This window comes from Ciconia boyciana, chromosome 5 (assembly GCF_034638445.1).
Source record: "Ciconia boyciana chromosome 5, ASM3463844v1, whole genome shotgun sequence".
NCBI lineage: Eukaryota > Metazoa > Chordata > Aves > Ciconiiformes > Ciconiidae > Ciconia > Ciconia boyciana.
This window is the reverse complement of record NC_132938.1, coordinates 33,977,753-33,995,733: the sequence shown is the minus strand read 5'-3', so window position 1 is coordinate 33,995,733 and position 17,981 is coordinate 33,977,753. Positions and strand designations below refer to the sequence as shown.

Genomic DNA, 17,981 nt, shown 5'->3' with positions numbered 1-17,981 from the left:
GACAGAACTCTAGACATGGTAATACTACAGTTAAAAGTTGTGGATTCCTTTTTCTGTTTCTAAAATCTTTTTTTGTTGTTTCTAAAATGCTACTCAATACTGTAACTACTTAGCTTTAGGGATGAAATGGATCATCTTAGTAGACTTTTTCTTTCTTTTTTAAAAAACCTATAACATCCCTCCTACAACACTCAGTTGAAATTGCAAAAAATATTCAAAATACTACATTTGAAACACCTTCTCATTACTAAAAGCTCAAATAAACGACTTACATTACAACTGTGCAAAGTCCTTGCTAAGTCCTACTGCACAATGGTTAACATTGTTCCCTGTACACTGTCGTCAGCATCAACGACAGTAAGCTGCAACAAAATAAGCAGCTATATATGTCCTCTTTAGCAGTCAGTGCTGCAGGAGTAAAATACGCATGGAGCAGACAGGCTGGCTTCAAAGTGCTGAAATGCTTACAGTCTATTCCTGCCGTTGGCTTTCATTCTCAGAGCTGTTAGCTATTCCTTCTGTTGTTTACACTAAATATTCATTAGTAAGACAAGACATAAGTTTATTTTATCTTAATATGCCAAAAACAAGGGAAAACATCCAGATATAGATAAAAGATGGAATTAGCGGAAGCCATGGACAACTATTATGCTGAATTCAAAAACTGGTGAGCCAGGCAGAATGGGGAAGGGGGGTGGTGGTGGGAACAACAACAACAAAAAATCACCTTTGTCCATAGAAAAGAATTCAGCAAAAGATGTTTTAGCAGAACCCCAGGATTCCCTCTTCCTCTCCTCCCATGGCAGGCCTTTTGCTTTGAGCAGTTCTCAAGGAATTATGGTACCATAGTTTATAGTTTGAAGCAAGTTTCAAGCATGCCATTTCCTTAAGAGGTACCCGCTTTCAGGTAAGCTGAAACCCAATCTTCCTCTGTTATACAGAATTACTCAGAAGAAAAAACACACTAGATCACTCAAACAGCAGTGCCCAAATCAAGCCTACTGTACTGTGTAAGCATCGTGGGGCTGTGTACGTTAGGACAGATGTTAAGTATAGGGTCACTTTCCCCCAAAACATCCTTGCCCTCCTTGTGTCAGCTTCCAGCTCCCCTTTCCAGACTCGCTCAGTCAACTTCTCCCACAACCTTCCAGACAATTCACTTCCTTGCGCTGGAGGTAGACATGTCAGTCCTCCTCTCGTGAGGGCGCAGCAACTCAAGTCCCAATTTCTAGTTGAAGAGCAGCATTTAAAACTAACAGACGTGAATGTTATTAGTGAAAAAAAGATGTAAGAAGCCCATCTCCAATAAAGGAACCACACCAAGCCTTGATATCTCCTTCCAAAACAAAGGGGCTAGGCCTGGCAATCATTTTTTGCTTAATGTCTCAACTGCTCAGCCAAGCATCTGTAGGACAAAAATTTTATCACAGTTTTCTGTTAAAAAAAAAAAAATATCCAAAATTAGGTACCAGACTGCTGAGATTTTCAACATGAACAGCTGAAGTCTGGCAAAGTTATATAGGCATATAAATGCACTCTGCTTGAGTTGGGTATTTTCCCCTCACTGCTGTTCCTTAAATAGATGCTAAATGACCAACGGTCACTATGAACCTCACCTACAGTAGCGGGGAAAGGGGAGACAACAGCTAATTTGTATTCCTTTGCGCCATTATTATAATACTGTTCATGAAACATCAGTACGCTGTACATTAGCTTCTAAAATTCAAAGATTAAATTGTTTCCTACAAGATATACCGCAACAGAAACTGAAATTAATTCACAAGGGAGCCTAGGCGAGCTGGCCGTTTAATAAATCCTTCTGGCTTGACTACTCAAATTCACACAAATACTCTGATCACACCCAATCGCCAGTATGTGATTAATTATTTGCCTAACGCTAAGGAAGAGCCAAGGAGCACGGTCAGGATGACTCCTGACTGAACTGCAGGCTGCCGATGCCAAGGGCCGACCAAGAAGTTGTGACAGCCAGGCGTCTTCTAGATGACGGAAGAGTGGCACGGGGAGACTCGGGGATTTTCTGTTAGCTGTTCCCGCTTCCACGTTGGCTGACAGAAGACCCTGGGGTTTTTTTATATATATATATATATATATATATGTGTGTGTGTGTGTGTGTGTGTGTATGTATGTATATGTGCTGTCACGCAGTGGGAGGAAAACAAAGGGACCGCTAACTTTGCTCACGCCGTCTGCCCAGGGAGCCTCCAGGTCCCACGCTCAAGGCTGGGGTGTCACACGCTGTGCTCGCCACGGAGCAAAGCTCACGCCCGTCGGAAGCCCCCCGCGATCGGCTCCCTCCTCGCGTGGAAGTGGAGACTGCGCGCGACCAGGTCGCGGGGGGGACGAGGCAGCGCGGAGGCCCAGCGCGACCCCGGCCGCCTGGGGGGGACCGGGCTGAGGCGGGGGGGTCGCTCGGCCCCTCTCCAGCCCGCCCGGCCCAGCCCAGCCCAGCCCAGCCCGTCGCCGGCCGCATGCGGCGGCGCAGCCCCAGCCCCAGCCCCGGCCCCGGCCCCGGCCCGGCCCGCGGGCGTGGCGGCGGCGGCCAGGGGCGGCCCCGGCGCCGACAAACAACAGGCAACGCCGCCGCCCCCCGTCCCCGTCCCCGTCCCGGCAGGCGCGGGCGGCGGGAGCCCGGCCGCGCTCTCCCAGCAGGGGCGGCGGCGGCGCCCACCCCCGTCCCGCGGGAGCCCGTCGGCGCCCCCCGCCCCCGCGGCGGCACTCACGCAGGCAGAGCTGGGTGACATAGGCGTAGTAGGACCAGCAGAGGATGCTGGAGATGAAGAGCACCGGCACCCAGTACAGCAGCCGCTGGCAGCGCCGCCGCACGCCGCCCCAAGCGCCTGCCGCCCCGGCTGGCGGCGGCGGCGGCGGTGCCGCCATCTTCCCGCACCGCATCCCGGCCGCTCGCTCCGGGGGCCCGGGCCCCGGCCGCGCACCCCGCCGGAGCCCGCCCCGGTCCCTCCCTCCCGCGCTGACAGGGCTCTCCGGCAGGGCCGCTCCTCCCACCGCCCGCCCGCCGCTCCCCCCGGGCAGGGCAGGGCAGGGGCAGGGCGGGGCGGGAAGAGCCGCCCGGGGGGCCGCAGCGTCCCCTCAGGGTCCGGCTGGTTCCGGCTGCCCCGGGCCTTGGAGGGAAGGGGACGTTCCCGCCGCCTCCCGTGGGCGATAGCGGGAAGCACTCCCTCAAAGTTTGGGGCCGGGCCCCGGAGCAGCTCGGCTCATTACAGAATGAGTTGCGTTTCTCGGGCATCCGGCACGTGCGGGAGCCTTCGGGTGTTGACGTGGCTGGCGGCACCGATGGCGTCTCCCCGCGTTGAACTCCCGGTGCCCAGCCCAGCTTGCTCCGGCTTTTCCGCCTCTGTAATAGGGGTGGTGATACTGGACTGCCCTTGGAAATTCTTCAAAACACTTGGTTAGGAAAAGTGCTGCCTCATTTGCAAATCGTGTTTCGGAGTAGCATATAATGAGCAACAAGTGCCGCAGGCTGCCGTGTCACAGCGAGCAAGAGGCTGTGGGAGGCTGCGGTGGCCGACCCTGCTCTTGGTGGATGTTCGGCCAAGGGAAGGTGGCGTAGGATTGTGCTGACTCACTCTTTCCCGAAAAGGCCTTACGTTATGGCCATCGTAATGAAACGCTTGTGAAATGTCATAGTAAACCCAGACTGCGTTGCAGTAAGGGCACCCAAGTTGTTGCTGAATTATCGTTCCAGAATTAGAAATGCCGAGCACGGCCCGTAGTATTTCTGCAATCTGCTAGAGTCTCTCGGAGCATCGGCGGCACAGTAGGTAGGAAAGAGCTGGCTGATTAAAATGTGTTTGGACTTGGAAAAAAGGCTTGTATAATGTCTCGCATGGGAGGCTACACATGAAGCTAAGTACTCACAACCTGGAAGGCATACAACTGCCATTGATTAGGAAACAGGCTGTGAAAGGGAACAAAATAGAGAAAATAAGACAAAAACGATAGTAGGTGTGCTGCCAGGTTCCAGAGCATGAAACGGAGTCACTAGCATTTTTATTGAAGAGACAGAAAAAGAAGTTGACCATATGGCTGCAGTGTTTTTATGTAATGCAAAATCATGCGCCCCTCATTATTGTAAGATTGGGCTGAGGAATTTCAGTTAGCCACGGTGAACTGGCTGAATGAGCAATACAGAATGATGTATCGAGAGGAATATTACATACCCCATGGCAGTAAATTATCTTTGCCTATTCAAGAAAAAGGCTCGTATGTCATTGTGGATGGCTCAGTGAAACCATCTTTGCAATGTATAGTTATTATAGAAGAGAAATGAACAAGATATGATGCCATCGAAAGATTGGAATATAATAATTTAAGAAAAGATTCTGCATAATGGGGAATTATGTATTATACATTAAAAAGGCAGAGATATAGTGAACGGTACTGAAAAACTAGATTTGATATTCCTATGTACTGTATTTCACAGAACAAGAGGAAAAAGACCAAACCCAACATGACATAGGCAATAAACCCACTATATTTTACCTGTAAGTAATTACGCAAGTCACCACTGAGGCCAGCATTTTAATAGAACATTTAAAGGATTTGACTTCAGTATGTTTAATGAAAACATCCATCATTATTCAAAAGAGATTTTAAAAGTATAAGGAACAAAATTACCACTGCTTGAAGGCATACCCCATGCTTTACTGGCAAAAGTTAAAAGAAATGAAGGCAATTTAATTCATTTGATGGCTTTTTGCACTTATTTGGAAATACCTGACAGTGACCTCTCAGGTACAAAGGATCATGCATCTACTGTGTTGTGTGTTTCCAGGGTCACATGGCTGTACGATGAGAAGTCAGCAGCTGGGAACTGTATGCATAAGGGTGAATTAGTTTTTGCATTGTACTTGGGGGCTATGAAAAGCTTTTTCCTATAAACCATTTTAAAACGCTCTATGTGATACGGGGCTTATTAACAATGACACATGCCAGGGAAACATGGTAAACAGTAGAGAAGACTTTTTAACGTAGTGATTAATTCTTTGAAATAATAGTTATTATACAAAATTATGTATATAGAGAGGTGGCAGTTTGCCAGAGATGTGGGAATAAAAAGATGATGTGTTACAAAGACCTCGAATTATATCATACAGTTTCTGGTCAGAGGCTTTTTATCACCCCTTCATGGAAATGGCCTTCTGTAGTCCAGCTTTCTAACTTTTCCATGGCCAATACCACCCTCTTCTCACTGCTCAGATTTCACAATAATCAGAATTTTCTTATTTAGTATGCTAATAATTACATTAATAGTAATTATTATAGCATACTCTTTACCGGAGCTCCAAAATCATGGTCATTCTGGTTCAAAATTAGCTCATTTGGTAAAATAAACAGGCAAACCTTACTTTAATTTAGTGGGGACAAAAAAGCCTGCCTTGACTGGTACTCCCAATTACCTTGGAGCATCCTTTGGTCAGAGAGCTGTAAAGAATCCCTCTCTCCTGCCCTCGCGCTTGTGGCTTCTCCCCATGGACGTGGGCTCTCTAGCTCTCCTTCATGCCCACAGTTCCTTTCTATTCCCTCCACGACTCTCATCACTCTCCAGATGGGTCATGAGGGACCTTTTCTTCTGTGCCTTTCCTCCTTCTCCTCCCTCTATGGTATGACCTGCAGAAATTTTAGGCAGCAGCAGAACAACTCAAGAGCGAGCATATTCAAAGGAGCATTGCATTATGGCAAAAGTAAATCCTGGGATAATCCGAACCACTAGGTATTCGTGGACAGATTTTCCAAATGACTGTACTCAGGCAGCCTCTCTCTACAATGAGAGAGGTTACTTGGGGCACAGTTTATTGATGCTTATATGAAATGTTCACAAGGAAAAGACTGAGGAAACGAAGGTAATTTACTGGCTTTTCTTCATGTCAGGAGCTGGGCTGAGAGTAGCTGAGGTTTGAGGAGGAGGCTTGAGTGTTTGGCAAATCAAAACAAAATGTTCTTGTTGTGAGTGGTACCACTCAGCTTTTACCCTCAGGCAAGGTATATGCAAGGTATTGCTGATGAATTTTTTTAAAAAGTGTCTCCTCTGGAATACATTTCTAACATTACCATGTCTGACTATTCTCTGTATCAGGTTGTGCGATCTAGGTAGCGTGGAGGGATGTTACAGGAAGGGGCTGCCACCCGCAGCTCCGGAGCCAGGCATCCTCCTGCCTGGCCGCTGGAGCCCAGCCCGGGGAACTGGCATCTCCGTCCCAGGCTGGTGGACATGCCTGCTGCTTTCCCGCTCAACCACTGGCAACTTCAGCAGCACCTACGTATAGGACTCACACAAGTACCAACAGCAAAGTCCACTTCTCCCGTCAGGGGTGAGGTTCACTAGAGAAAGCGCACACACACACACCCCCCCCACACTCTATGTTCACAAGCACACGTGCAGTTGCAGATCCCCGAGTGCCGGCACCGCTTCCCTGGTTGTCTGACACCCCTTGCCTGGATCCCAGGCCCTCTTACCTGCTCCACAGTCCCTGACTCACCGCCTGGTCCAGTTTGGTGCTCACTGCATTTTGACAAGGTCCTCATCCAGCTGATCTTGCTGAAACAAGCATCCTCCCACTCCACATACCCTTGCCAATTAGTCTGGCTGACCAGGGCTGTTCCCTGTTGTTGTCTCTGTTATTGTTGTTCGGTTGGGTTTGCGCCTCCGTATGTTTGGCTTCCCCCCTTCTCCTTGTCATCCCACTTGACAAAGTCCTTGATCAGATGATGTTAACGAAGCAGGTGCTCTCTCCTTCCATGTGCGCTGACAGGTAGATTCCAGCTGGGTTTAGATACAGAAGCAGAGAGTGGAAATAGTGCCGCTTTCTGAGGAAAGTCACCTTGGTACCTGAGCATGCAGTCCTAATTAAAAACTACTCCTGTGCAAGTCATCCATCTAGAGCAAACAGTAATAGAAGGCTTGTACATGGCTAATGAAGTTACACAGACATCTTGAATGTATTTTATTAAGATGTGATAAACAATTCCTGATAATCAATGTCATAAAGTAATGGCAGCAAAATAGAAGGAAATTTAAAGCGAGGGCAGGTGTTTAATATACAGCAGAGAAAAATTATCTGTTACTGATAATTTAGCATAGAGAGTCTCTTCAGAGCTCAGTTTTGTACCATCTTGAAATGAATTTCATAAAATTTTGAAACAGTAAGAATAAAAAAGTAAAATGAGCCACAAAAGAAAAGAAACAAAAGTGATTATGTAAATTAACAGTGTTCTTTTTAATGTATACGTGACTTGAATACCACAGTACTGCAGTAAGAGAGCATTTGTCAAGGAATTACTTTAGCATTCATTTAGGCTCCTGCAGATTTAATATCCAAGGCTGGCCATAGATGTTCACATTTACTGTCCATTCACAGGTTATGATGAGTAGCTGGAAATACCATATATGTATCTAGCTCATTACATTTCAGCTATAAAATTAGACTGAACTCTTAAGACTACCATTACAACAACTGAGTGTGGAAAAATAAGACATCATATTATTAGATCATTTTAAGATGTCAGAGATTTACTGTGCTAGAACTGTTTGAAAATTATAAAGCATGATTAATTTTATAATCTCATAATAACTTCCTGATGATTTTAAGCACAGTATTTGGTCAATTAAAAACTCCCAAACTAAGTATATGCAGAATACAGTGAATGATAAATAAACACACAAGCAAAATGCTCTCAATTTAAGAAGTATTTTTCAGAGAATCTGACTAGGAACTTACAGCTTATAGACTCTGAACATCTCCTCCTCTATGTAAGGATTCTGCTATGGTGGAATACTTTCTCCCCCACTGTGTGTCCCAACATGTTCAGTGGAGCAGCAAGAGGAGGAGGGACAATAGGACAGGAGTATGAATTTTGCCGTCACACAAGTGCAATACACAGACCAGCAGCTAGAAGCAGGAATACATATAGACACAGACATACAGACACTTGTAACTAATTAGGCAAACCAGTGGCTCTACAGGGATGCTCTCTGACCTTCATGACAGTGACCGTGCCGCTTGCTTCTCTCCAGAATGTTTGGGTGTTGGACCACACTTACCACACGTAGAAAAAGAAACCCCTCTGCAGTCTCTGGCATAAGATATCACTTAGAAAATGTATGTTGCATCCCAGCTGGAGTCAAGTACCATCTGTGTACAGTTCGTGGCTCCCAGCTACATGAAAACAAGCAGCTTAGTAGCCTCTCCAGTCTCAGTCTAGCTGTCAGATGTATTTGAATTGAAGGGCTGGCCCAGATGTATTCATCCTCTTGCTCTCCCTTCATCCTAGCTAGGTACTTAATTATTTGCAACTGTTTGGGTACCCAAACCTAACTGTTGCTGTATGAGGTTTTTTTATTTTATTTTTACTTTTCCACTATGTGGAAATTTGCCTGGTTCTCCACAGGAGAGGCTCATTTAGCTCCTTTTCAAGTAATGAAGTCCTTCCTGGAATTTCTTGATTGCTACCCCTGAATTGATACAATACTGTATTTGTCAGAGTCTGCCTTCAGGGAGGTTGTTTAAAGTCATATCACTTTCAGCAGTAATTTTTTCATTGCATTGTTTTCTCCCAGACATATTCATCTTGGAGTTTTCATTCCCCTGCTGCTTCCCCTTTTGCCACTTAAGGAGGGAAAAAATTAAACAAGTTCTACTCTACGTGTCTCTACTTAGGCAAAAATCACAACCCCTAGAGTGGAAAGCCCCTAAAGAGCTGTATGTGAGAAACCTTACCCCATCTAGTGACATCCCATGCTGTGTCCACTGATCCAGTGGTTTCTGCCCTTTGGAGTAGAAGTTATGTGGCTTGATGGTTGACTCCAAAAGCAGGCATCTAAATGTAAAACTATCAGTCTGACAGCCCCCTTTTTTTTAGATCAGGCAATTTAAACCCACTTTTACACAGCTAATGCCCTGAAATGCCTTGACAGGGCTGAGCTGCTCAGTACCCTGGTGACACATCATTGTCCAAGGATGAGATACCTGCCCATGTCCATGCTTTCTATTGCCGGCGATCCTCAGAATATGTCTCTGCGCAAAATGCAGTGACAGCTACAATTTCTTTCTTTCCACTTCCTATGGAAGTGTTTTAATTGCCAGTTTGTAAGCCAGTTTTGGCAATTTGTCCACTGTCATTATGAAATGATATAGAAAAGGATGCAAGATTCACAGCATCAGAGAAGGTAAATGCTTCAGCAGCCTCTCAGGGCATTTGCCCAAAACAGGGACTTCTGGATTCCAGTCCCTGCTCCTCGTACGGGGTTTTGTCATGCGGTTTCCAAGTGCAATGGCATATTCTTCTCTTCACAAGCTATGTTATCTCTGGCAAGAAGCATAATTTGATAGCCACTACCACAGCAGCTCAAGTCTCTCTGAATCCAGACTGCCATTATCCTGCTTTTCATCTCTGCTTCAGGCAATGTTTTTTCACTCCCTTTCATATGCTGTCCCCAGCACTTTTGTAACTGGGGGCTGTTTCAGTTGAATCACATATATACATATATGTGTGATATTTGGTTTTTTGCTGTGTTAATTCCTAACTGAGCCATCTCACCTGCCTGTCACACAGGTGCTACTGGCCATGGAGGATGCGCATGAGAACGCACAGCTCCCAGGAGCAACATCTGACGACATCCCTATACTCAGTACTGCCTGGTTAACTAGTTTAGCTAGTTTGCCGATTTAAAACAGATCTCGTGCAATTCTCTGCATGGATCTGTTAAGAGAGCCTAGGTGACTACCTTCAGGCTCAGTATTTTACTGCAGAGATTGGAGTACTTGAAAGTTTATTTTTACAGCGCTACCCTCTTTTGAATCTAGGTTGTAGCTTCTGAATCAGGGTTAGAGCGAGTTAGAGTTCATTGTTTCAAACCAGAACTTACAACCTCAGGCAAATCACCTAAACCCACTTTAACAGTAGAAACAGGTATTAAAAAATCAGGGCTTATGGGTATGGCTGCTTAAAAAAGAGAAGGATTATAAATTTGCTGTCAGAAGAAAACTGTAAATGAAAAGTTACTTGCAATGGATAGCTATGAAACAGGAACTGGCAAAGTTCCTGTGCAGTGATATTAATTTCATTTCATTTCTTTTTAAAATAAGGTGGACATATAGTTACCTATAAATAGGTAACTCAGCTCTGTGTATTTTTTAAAAAAACCCAGGAGTAATAGTTTATTTGCTTACATTGAATAAACAGAAACATATTACTAAAACTTAAATACATTTAATATGTTGCTGTTTCTATGAATGTTTATATATATAAAATTACGTATTTTTATAGTAAAATTTTCAAGTGGGTACTAATATTTTTACAGAACGCTCCTAGCTAATAATAATGTTCCTCTGTGGGAGGAATTTGTAAGTCAAACAAGTGGTAAAAATTAACATTACCCATTCAAGATTAAAGCACCCCCCCCTGTATTTTATTGTGTGTGTAAGAAAAAGAACATAATATTAAGGGCACCATCTGCTGATAGGTTCAGGGTGCCAAATGCTTTCATAGATTTTCAGATATAGGGAAAAATACTGTAAGTTCAAACCTCACATATATAAGAAAATATTTATACTAGTTTGGGCTTGATTTTAAGGGGAGTTCAGACTTGGTATTGCTACAAATTAGTTTTGTTTCACATGATAAATTTTTGAATAGTGAGCTTTTGGTCTATTCTTTTCCTTCTGCAAGTATTAGTCTGGAGTTCTTTTGCTAGAAACTTGAAAGTGTCCTCAGTGGGACAAGAGAGCAAGACACATCATTACGTAAAGAATATTATGCAATGTCAAATCAAAGTGAGAAATTCCTCTGTCATTTATAGATACCCCTCAGTATGGGGGCCGGTTCTGTTTAATATCTTTATCAGTGATGTGGACAAAGGGATCGGGTGCACCCTCAGTAAGTTTGCAGACGACACCAAGTTGTGCGGGAGTGTTGATCTGCTTGAGGGTAGGAAGGCTCTACAGAGGGATCTGGACAGGCTGGATCAATGGGCCGAGGCCAATTGTATGAGGTTCAACAAGGCTAAGTGCAAGGTCCTGCACTTGGGCCACAGCAACCCCATGCAATGCTACAGGCTTGGGGAAGAGTGGCTGGAAAGCTGCCTGGCAGAAAAGGACCTGGGGGTGCTGGTTGACAGCTGCCTGAATATGAGCCAGCAGTGTGCCCAGGTGGCCAAGAAAGCCAACAGCATCCTGGCTTGTATCAGGAATAGTGTGGCCAGCAGGACTAGGGAAGCGATCGTGCCCCTGTACTCAACGCTGGTGAGACCACACCTCGAATACTGCACTCCATTTTGGGCCCCCCTCACTACAAGAAGGACATTGAGGTGCTGGAGTATGTCCAGAGAAGGGCAACGAAGCTGGTGAAGGGTCTGGAGAACAAGTCTTATGAGGAGCGGCTGAGGGAACTGGGGTTGTTTAGTCTGGAGAAGCAGAGGCTGAGGAGAGACCTTCTTGCTCTCTACAACTACCTGAAAGGAGGTTGTAGCAAGGTGGGTGTTGGTCTCTTCTCCCAGGTAACAAGTGATAGGATGAGAGGAAATGGCCTCAAGTTGCGTCAGGAGAGGTTTAGACTGGATATTAGGAAAAATTTCTTTACTGAAAGGGTGGTCAACCATTGGAACAGGCTGTCCAGAGAGGTGGTGGAGTCACCATCCCTGGGGGAGTTAAAAAAATGTGTAGACGTGGCACTTCAAGATGTGGTTTAGTAGGCATGGAGGTGTTGGGTTGACGGTTGGTCTAGATGATCTTAAAGGTCTTTTCCAACCTTAATGATTCTATGATTCTAGGATTTTTTTTCCCATTTTATTTCAGTGCATCCTTATCCTGATAGTTAGGTGGAAAAGATCAAATAACTATAGAAACCAGGCAGTATGACCAACAATCTGCTGCAAGTCACTCTTAAATAGTGCTTCTTTTTCTTCACACTGATAACTTTCCATGTCATACAACACAAGAATCTGCAGTGGAAGTAATTATTTTGACTTACTGCCAAAATGTGAAAGGAGGGAAACTGCCAATGTGATCTTACACGTCAGAAGAAGATTAGCAAGGAGCAGCGTGCAGTACAGGATATTCTGCTGGGAACACGTTCGTCAGAGCTCAGACAAAAGTTAGTTAGTATCACAAAACCACCCAAAGCTGCAGGTTTAATAGTTACCATTTTATCACAATTTACAGCTGGTCTGGGCATCAGTGGGCAGTTCCTACACATCCACTGAGTATCTTCCTACATGATTACAGGTTTCTTAACTTACAGAAGAGAACAAGAGCTGTTTTTACAAAAAGCCTTAATTTACGCAACTTTTCACATAATTTAGTTGCAGCATACAAATCTTCTCTGCTGCCAGGAATTTGATGGATTTTGAATAAGGTTTTGTTGTGCACAGTGACTGCTGCCTATCCAAGGGGTGCCTCTATAGCAGATGGCATGTCCCATTATCCTGCTTTGTTTTCACCTGTCTGTCCTTGCACTTCCAGCTCTTTCATACAGAATTCTGTGGCAGAAAAGCAAAGCTACCTAAAGAAATGACCAAAAGAAGCAAAAAAGTCTATTTTTTTCTGATGGTGAGATGTTCTAATTCAAAGCACTTGTACATTCATGTTATGCAAAAAAAGATTTTTTTATGACAAAAGAATTTGAATTATGTACACTGCAAAGAAAATTAGTTTCAAGTGCATTTATTTGGAAATAAGCAATATTATATGCATATATTCATATTTGTATTAAATAACTTATTATTAAACATGAGGAAAAAAAATACTCTTAAAAACTAATCTGACACTTTCACATTCTATTTTATATTAAGTGGCTATAGTTAGGAAATATATAGAAAAACGATAAAATTGTCTCAAGCCAGCCATAAAAGCAAAGTGCACTATTGCCTAGGGCAGTGGAGGAGCAAAATGATGATGGTGCTGCTGCTTCCTCCAACGGGAGGATCACTGTGAATGGGCAGTAGTGAATGAAGAGGAAGGATGGGAACCCCTTCAGTACTCCCTATCCTTTCTTCCCATTTTTTGTCCTTCATCACTGAAGTAGCAAATTGGGTTTTGCATATGCTGACAAGAAGCAGTGAGACAGTTCTCTGTACCAAGACGATACACTGAATGCAATTAATTCCCTAAATGATCACACAGGGATTGCAGCTTATCCCTGTTCTGTTGTGTCTTTCTCCCAATTTATTTGATTTTTCTTGTTGTCGGTAGTTTAAGGATGCCAAGGTGGAAATTTGGTAAGTACTTATCATGAAATACTGACTAAAGTGGCATCCTTCAAAAGCTTTATGAACTGGCTTTTTCTCAGATAAAAGCGACACTTAGCACATTTTTTTTTCTAAGATTCCTAGAGCGGAATTTCTTAAAAACATCTTCCTTTTAATTTTGTTTTGATTTTTAGCAGAAATAAATCTTACTATAAATCAAACATTTCTAAACTTAGGTATACTTACACAGATGCTATACATCTTTTCTATTCACATGTGATGTAAGATGGTATTTGAGCAACATGTGCATTAAATATGATTTTGAGAAGTTTGCTTACAGGTATTTGGAGTAATAGAAGATTTAAGACCATTATTTTGGTTCTATTTTAATTGTCAGACTCCACCAAATATTTGCCTTTCCGATAATGATTTCCTGACATTAATTTTAGTGTGCATGTATTCAGCTAGAAATATTTCAAGGCACAGATTGTTCCTAAATAGATACAAACTTATTTAATGTCCAGTGAACCTTTTCAAGAAGGATATAAGAAATGTGTGTTCATGTTTGTTTGGGTTTAATTCACACCACCTAACAATCATCTTGAAAGGGAGTAAGGAAAAATGCTGGTGCTGAATAGCAAAGAGAATATGAAAACCAAATGTACCAGTGTCCTTACCACTGTTTTCGGTAACATCTAAACCTACAGGGCATGAAAGGTCATGGTGGCTACTGATTGCCTGTAGTCTCCATAAACTTTATAAGGCCTAATTTATGTCTAATATTTGATGCGTAATATTCAAATAATATTACTTAGTGAGTGTTGCTTTGTAATGCTGCATGCATTCATGTTTTGTTTTGCTTTTTTGTTTGACACAAACACAAGTTATTGATCTATTTTTCAGATACTGCATTCCAGAGTAGCAAATTAAACAACTATCATTTCTACTCAGTGCCACATCTTACTTCATATAAAAGTGCACTATTCACAAGAAACACATGAAGTTTTACTCTACCAGAAATATATCAGTCGATTTATATGTATGGCAATAAAATTTATAATAAATATTATAAAGTGTGTGTTACTTAACATGAATTTGAACATTTTGACTTTTCTTCAACATACTGCTTGTAAGACATCTTAAAATCTGTACTATTTTTTTTAAAGGATAAATTAATAAACATAATAGTAAGACTTGGAGAATCTGAACATTATAGTCCGTACAGTACCTTTCCTAGGTAAATACCTATCATTCACATTATAACCATAACAGCTTTACTCTTTTTAAAGTAACAGCTTTGTTAGTTTCTAATAATTTAATTTGTACATTCAACTCATATATAATTATTACTCTACTTAGTGTATTCTCATTCCCAATTTAGCACAAACTTTTAATAGTGCTCTTCTGAAAGCAAATTCACAGTCTAAGCTATGTGGGGCAGTTTCTCTTCACTGCCAAAACCTTTGCCTACTCAGGTATAAAACTTATTTTTGTTTTCTTTTAAATGACAAACATATCTCAAAATAATAAAAAATAATATTCAAAATGTATTCTTAAAAAAAAGACTTCTGCCAATCAGGTGATAGTTTGTCGTTTAAATAAAATACATACTTAAAAGCGGTTGTAAGAGCTGATGATCACTACATTAAGTGGAAAAGAAGTCCTGTGTTTTCCACTGCAGCTGGAAGATTCACGATTCACCTGGGTTAGTTTGTTCTTCATTAAGAATTCATAGGAATAAATAGCTCTAGCCAGTGCAGATAATCCTTCTTTCTTCCTTTATCTCAGCATATCTCGCCTCCGAAATTGCTTCCATAGATCTCTGAGATGTTCACTGGTTACAGTCATCACACAAGAGTAATATTCCTTCCAACCATACTTTGGAGTCTCCTGTGAAAAGTGAAAAACATACAATTGGAAAAAGATATCGTTCACCAAATTTCTTAATATTACATTAAATTTAACTCACACTCATACAAACTAGATATATGTTTTAATATTAAAATCATGAAAGATCAAATACTTCTATGGCTCAGAAGTACTTCTGTAAAATGAGGGTTATAAATCCATACACAGGTTAAGTATTCAGAATGCATCCTCACCTCACAGTGCACAGTTAGCATTCAACAAATAGCCTATGTATATGAAAAGCTGTAAGAAAGTATTTCTTCTTTATTCAGGTATGTCCTGCTCTCTCTAGTTTTGTTTCTCATGTCTTCATGTCAACACTGTACCAAAAAATTCACCTCTAATACCAAATAAAAAGCATAGAAAATTATTGATGTTTATGAAACTGAGGCATTAGCAAAAGCCAAATACAAAATAGGCAGATGATATGAAAGCTTCTTTACACTAGGTTACCTTAATCCTAAACTGGATTGTAGTTCATTGACATTAATAAGTGCCTACTGAATGGAGAGGAATATCGTCCAAAGGCTGGCCTGGGAGATTCACTAGACTCTCTGCTGTCTGTAGTTATCACTGGATCTCGTTATTTCTTCTGCTATTCCTAACTTCACAAGCCTATTTTGATAGTAAGTACAGAAAGATGGAGAGGGGCTAAATATTACACCAACTGGGGAAAGAGGCTAAGTAAGGAACAGGAATTGTAACTGTAGATAAATCAGAAGCATTTACAAGTAATTTGAAATTGTAATCCATCTTAGAAATTAAGTCCAGTATCTGGAGGTAAATGGTTACAGTGTCAAGGTGAGAGACTGTTTGATAGCTTGTTTTGGTTGAACTGAGTGAAGAAGTTAAAAATACTGCAACATTGCAGTATATTAAAACCAACCATTAGAGAGTGAAGCCACCATTTCACTTATTCTTATTACTCATCTTGTATAATTACAAAGCATAGAACATTATGCAGAAGTTGTACATATTCAGAAAACAATCTAATCCACAGCAGTACATAATCCAGACTTTAAATGAAATATTAGAAACAATACTTACATGAATGCATAATTTAGTTAAGATTTATGGTCAATCTTATGAAAAAAATGCATTGCTTGCAAAATGCATCACATTATTTAAGAAAAGCACATCCAGTTGATTAACCAGTGCTTTGAGATATGCATTTATTTTTTATTTTATGAAACGGGTTCAGAGAAATGGTCATGAAAATCAGTAAAAGAAACACTGAAGTACAGTAACTGTTCATCTACTTATTTCTAATGTATGCATTGTATCTACTCTCAGTGTGCCAAATCCATAGAAAGAACATTTTGTCCACATACTCTGCAATGTTTTCACATTTCACTGGAACATTCTCCTCCCACTGTACCCAGGCATGTTTTTAAGGTTCTAGTCAGTTTTAAGATCAAAAGTCTGGGTTCTGTAATTCCCAGTTACTTTTGTAAGATGAGTCAGTAAGGTGTGCCTATCACACACTTCCCACTTTATTTGCTTTAGAGAAGAGGTAAGCAACAGTCTCTTCAGCTCGTACACAACAGCCTCTTCGGGTTTTTTTTTAAGCTCTCTCTTATGATAGATGTATTCAACTGCTGTATATTAGGAAAGTATGGAAATTAAAAGCTTTCAAAATATTTACTACATGACACATCTTAATGTTGCTTGACTGAATGAAGTATTTATAAAGACAGCAATTTATTGTTGAAACATGACTAGCAATGAGGTTCTGAATCCATGCTTGAGTCTTTCATGTCTTTCTCAAAATGAAATTTCCTTCCCCAATCAGTGCCGAGACTCTGTTTGTAGCTATTAACTATTACTTCCTGAAAACCTTTAATCAGAAATCTAGAAGCCCCACAAAATTCAGAACATCTAGAAAACAGTGCTTTTACTGCAAAAATTGTAAGATTTTCAAGAAATTACTGCGGCTTACAACTTATTTTCTAGATTTACAATTGTGACATACAATATTTATTTTCAATACTTTAGAACAGAACAAAATTGGAATTATAGCTTAAGTATCTCTTACAGTTACTGAGCACACAAATAGTTTAGCCAACAGTACTTTCAGATGGACTTGAATCCCTCCTGAAGTTGGCCTCTAGCATCCTTCTTTGGAAATTAACTTTGAAAGGGCTTCGTTAGAAATTTCCTAGATAACCCTTCCATAAGGCATTCGAAGTAGAGTTCTCCTCTCAGCTCTGTTAGGCAGTTCTCTAGTAACGTGGTTTTTTTCTGTTCTCCCTGCAGCGTATGCAAAGGAGTACCTGCCGACGCAGAGCCAGGCTGTGTGCCCTGCAGGGAGAGCAATGCAGAAAGACAAGCTCTCCAAGAACATTGCCAGCTGTTTGGACCACACAGAGCTTGTACAGTTGTTCCCCAAGGAGAGATTTTCATTATTTATTATAAGGGTATAACATTCTTTATGCTGTTAAGTAAACTGCATTAGTGCAATTTAGAGATATGGAACGTACAGCACAATGTGCTGTTTATCCCTTTTCAGGATGTAGATTCAAAGTATGGTATAATCTATGGTACGTAAGCCAAGTATCTTAATCTCTTTCATCAGAGTTCTACATTTACCACAGAAAGTATATCAAAGCACAGACAATGACCTATACATTTATATTTGGAACAAAGTAATATTAAGAGTTATTGTATTGCACCTAACTTTGGGATGTAACTGCAGCAGATTTTTGTATTTCACATACATTTATGTGGGTTTTTGTACATCAGACTGAAATTTAATTACCCAATTGAAATTGTTCAATTTCAAATCCCCAATGATTCTGTCTTTATTATCTTTCCAATTTATAAACTAAATAGAAAATAATTATTTTTAGAA

At 41.6% G+C, this 17,981-nt stretch overlaps 2 protein-coding genes across 6 annotated transcripts in view; both read right to left on the bottom strand.

Annotated features, from left to right (window-relative positions):
* Positions 1 to 3,000, bottom strand: part of ZDHHC2 (zDHHC palmitoyltransferase 2) — a 37,197-nt gene extending 34,197 nt beyond the window's left edge. The window contains exon 1 of the mRNA XM_072861872.1: positions 2,742 to 3,000. Coding sequence (XP_072717973.1) covers positions 2,742 to 2,913 — 172 coding nt within the window. The 5' untranslated portion in view covers positions 2,914 to 3,000. The remainder of the gene's footprint in view (positions 1 to 2,741) is intronic.
* A 9,731-nt stretch (positions 3,001 to 12,731) lies between these two features.
* Positions 12,732 to 17,981, bottom strand: part of MICU3 (mitochondrial calcium uptake family member 3) — a 58,239-nt gene continuing 52,989 nt past the window's right edge. For 2 of the 5 annotated variants that reach the window (XM_072861907.1, XM_072861909.1), the window contains one exon: positions 12,732 to 15,112. In XM_072861907.1, the coding sequence (XP_072718008.1) occupies positions 15,002 to 15,112 (111 nt within the window). In that variant the 3' untranslated portion in view covers positions 12,732 to 15,001. The remainder of the gene's footprint in view (positions 15,113 to 17,981) is intronic. The other 3 variants (XM_072861905.1, XM_072861906.1, XM_072861910.1) reach the window with 2 other exon arrangements.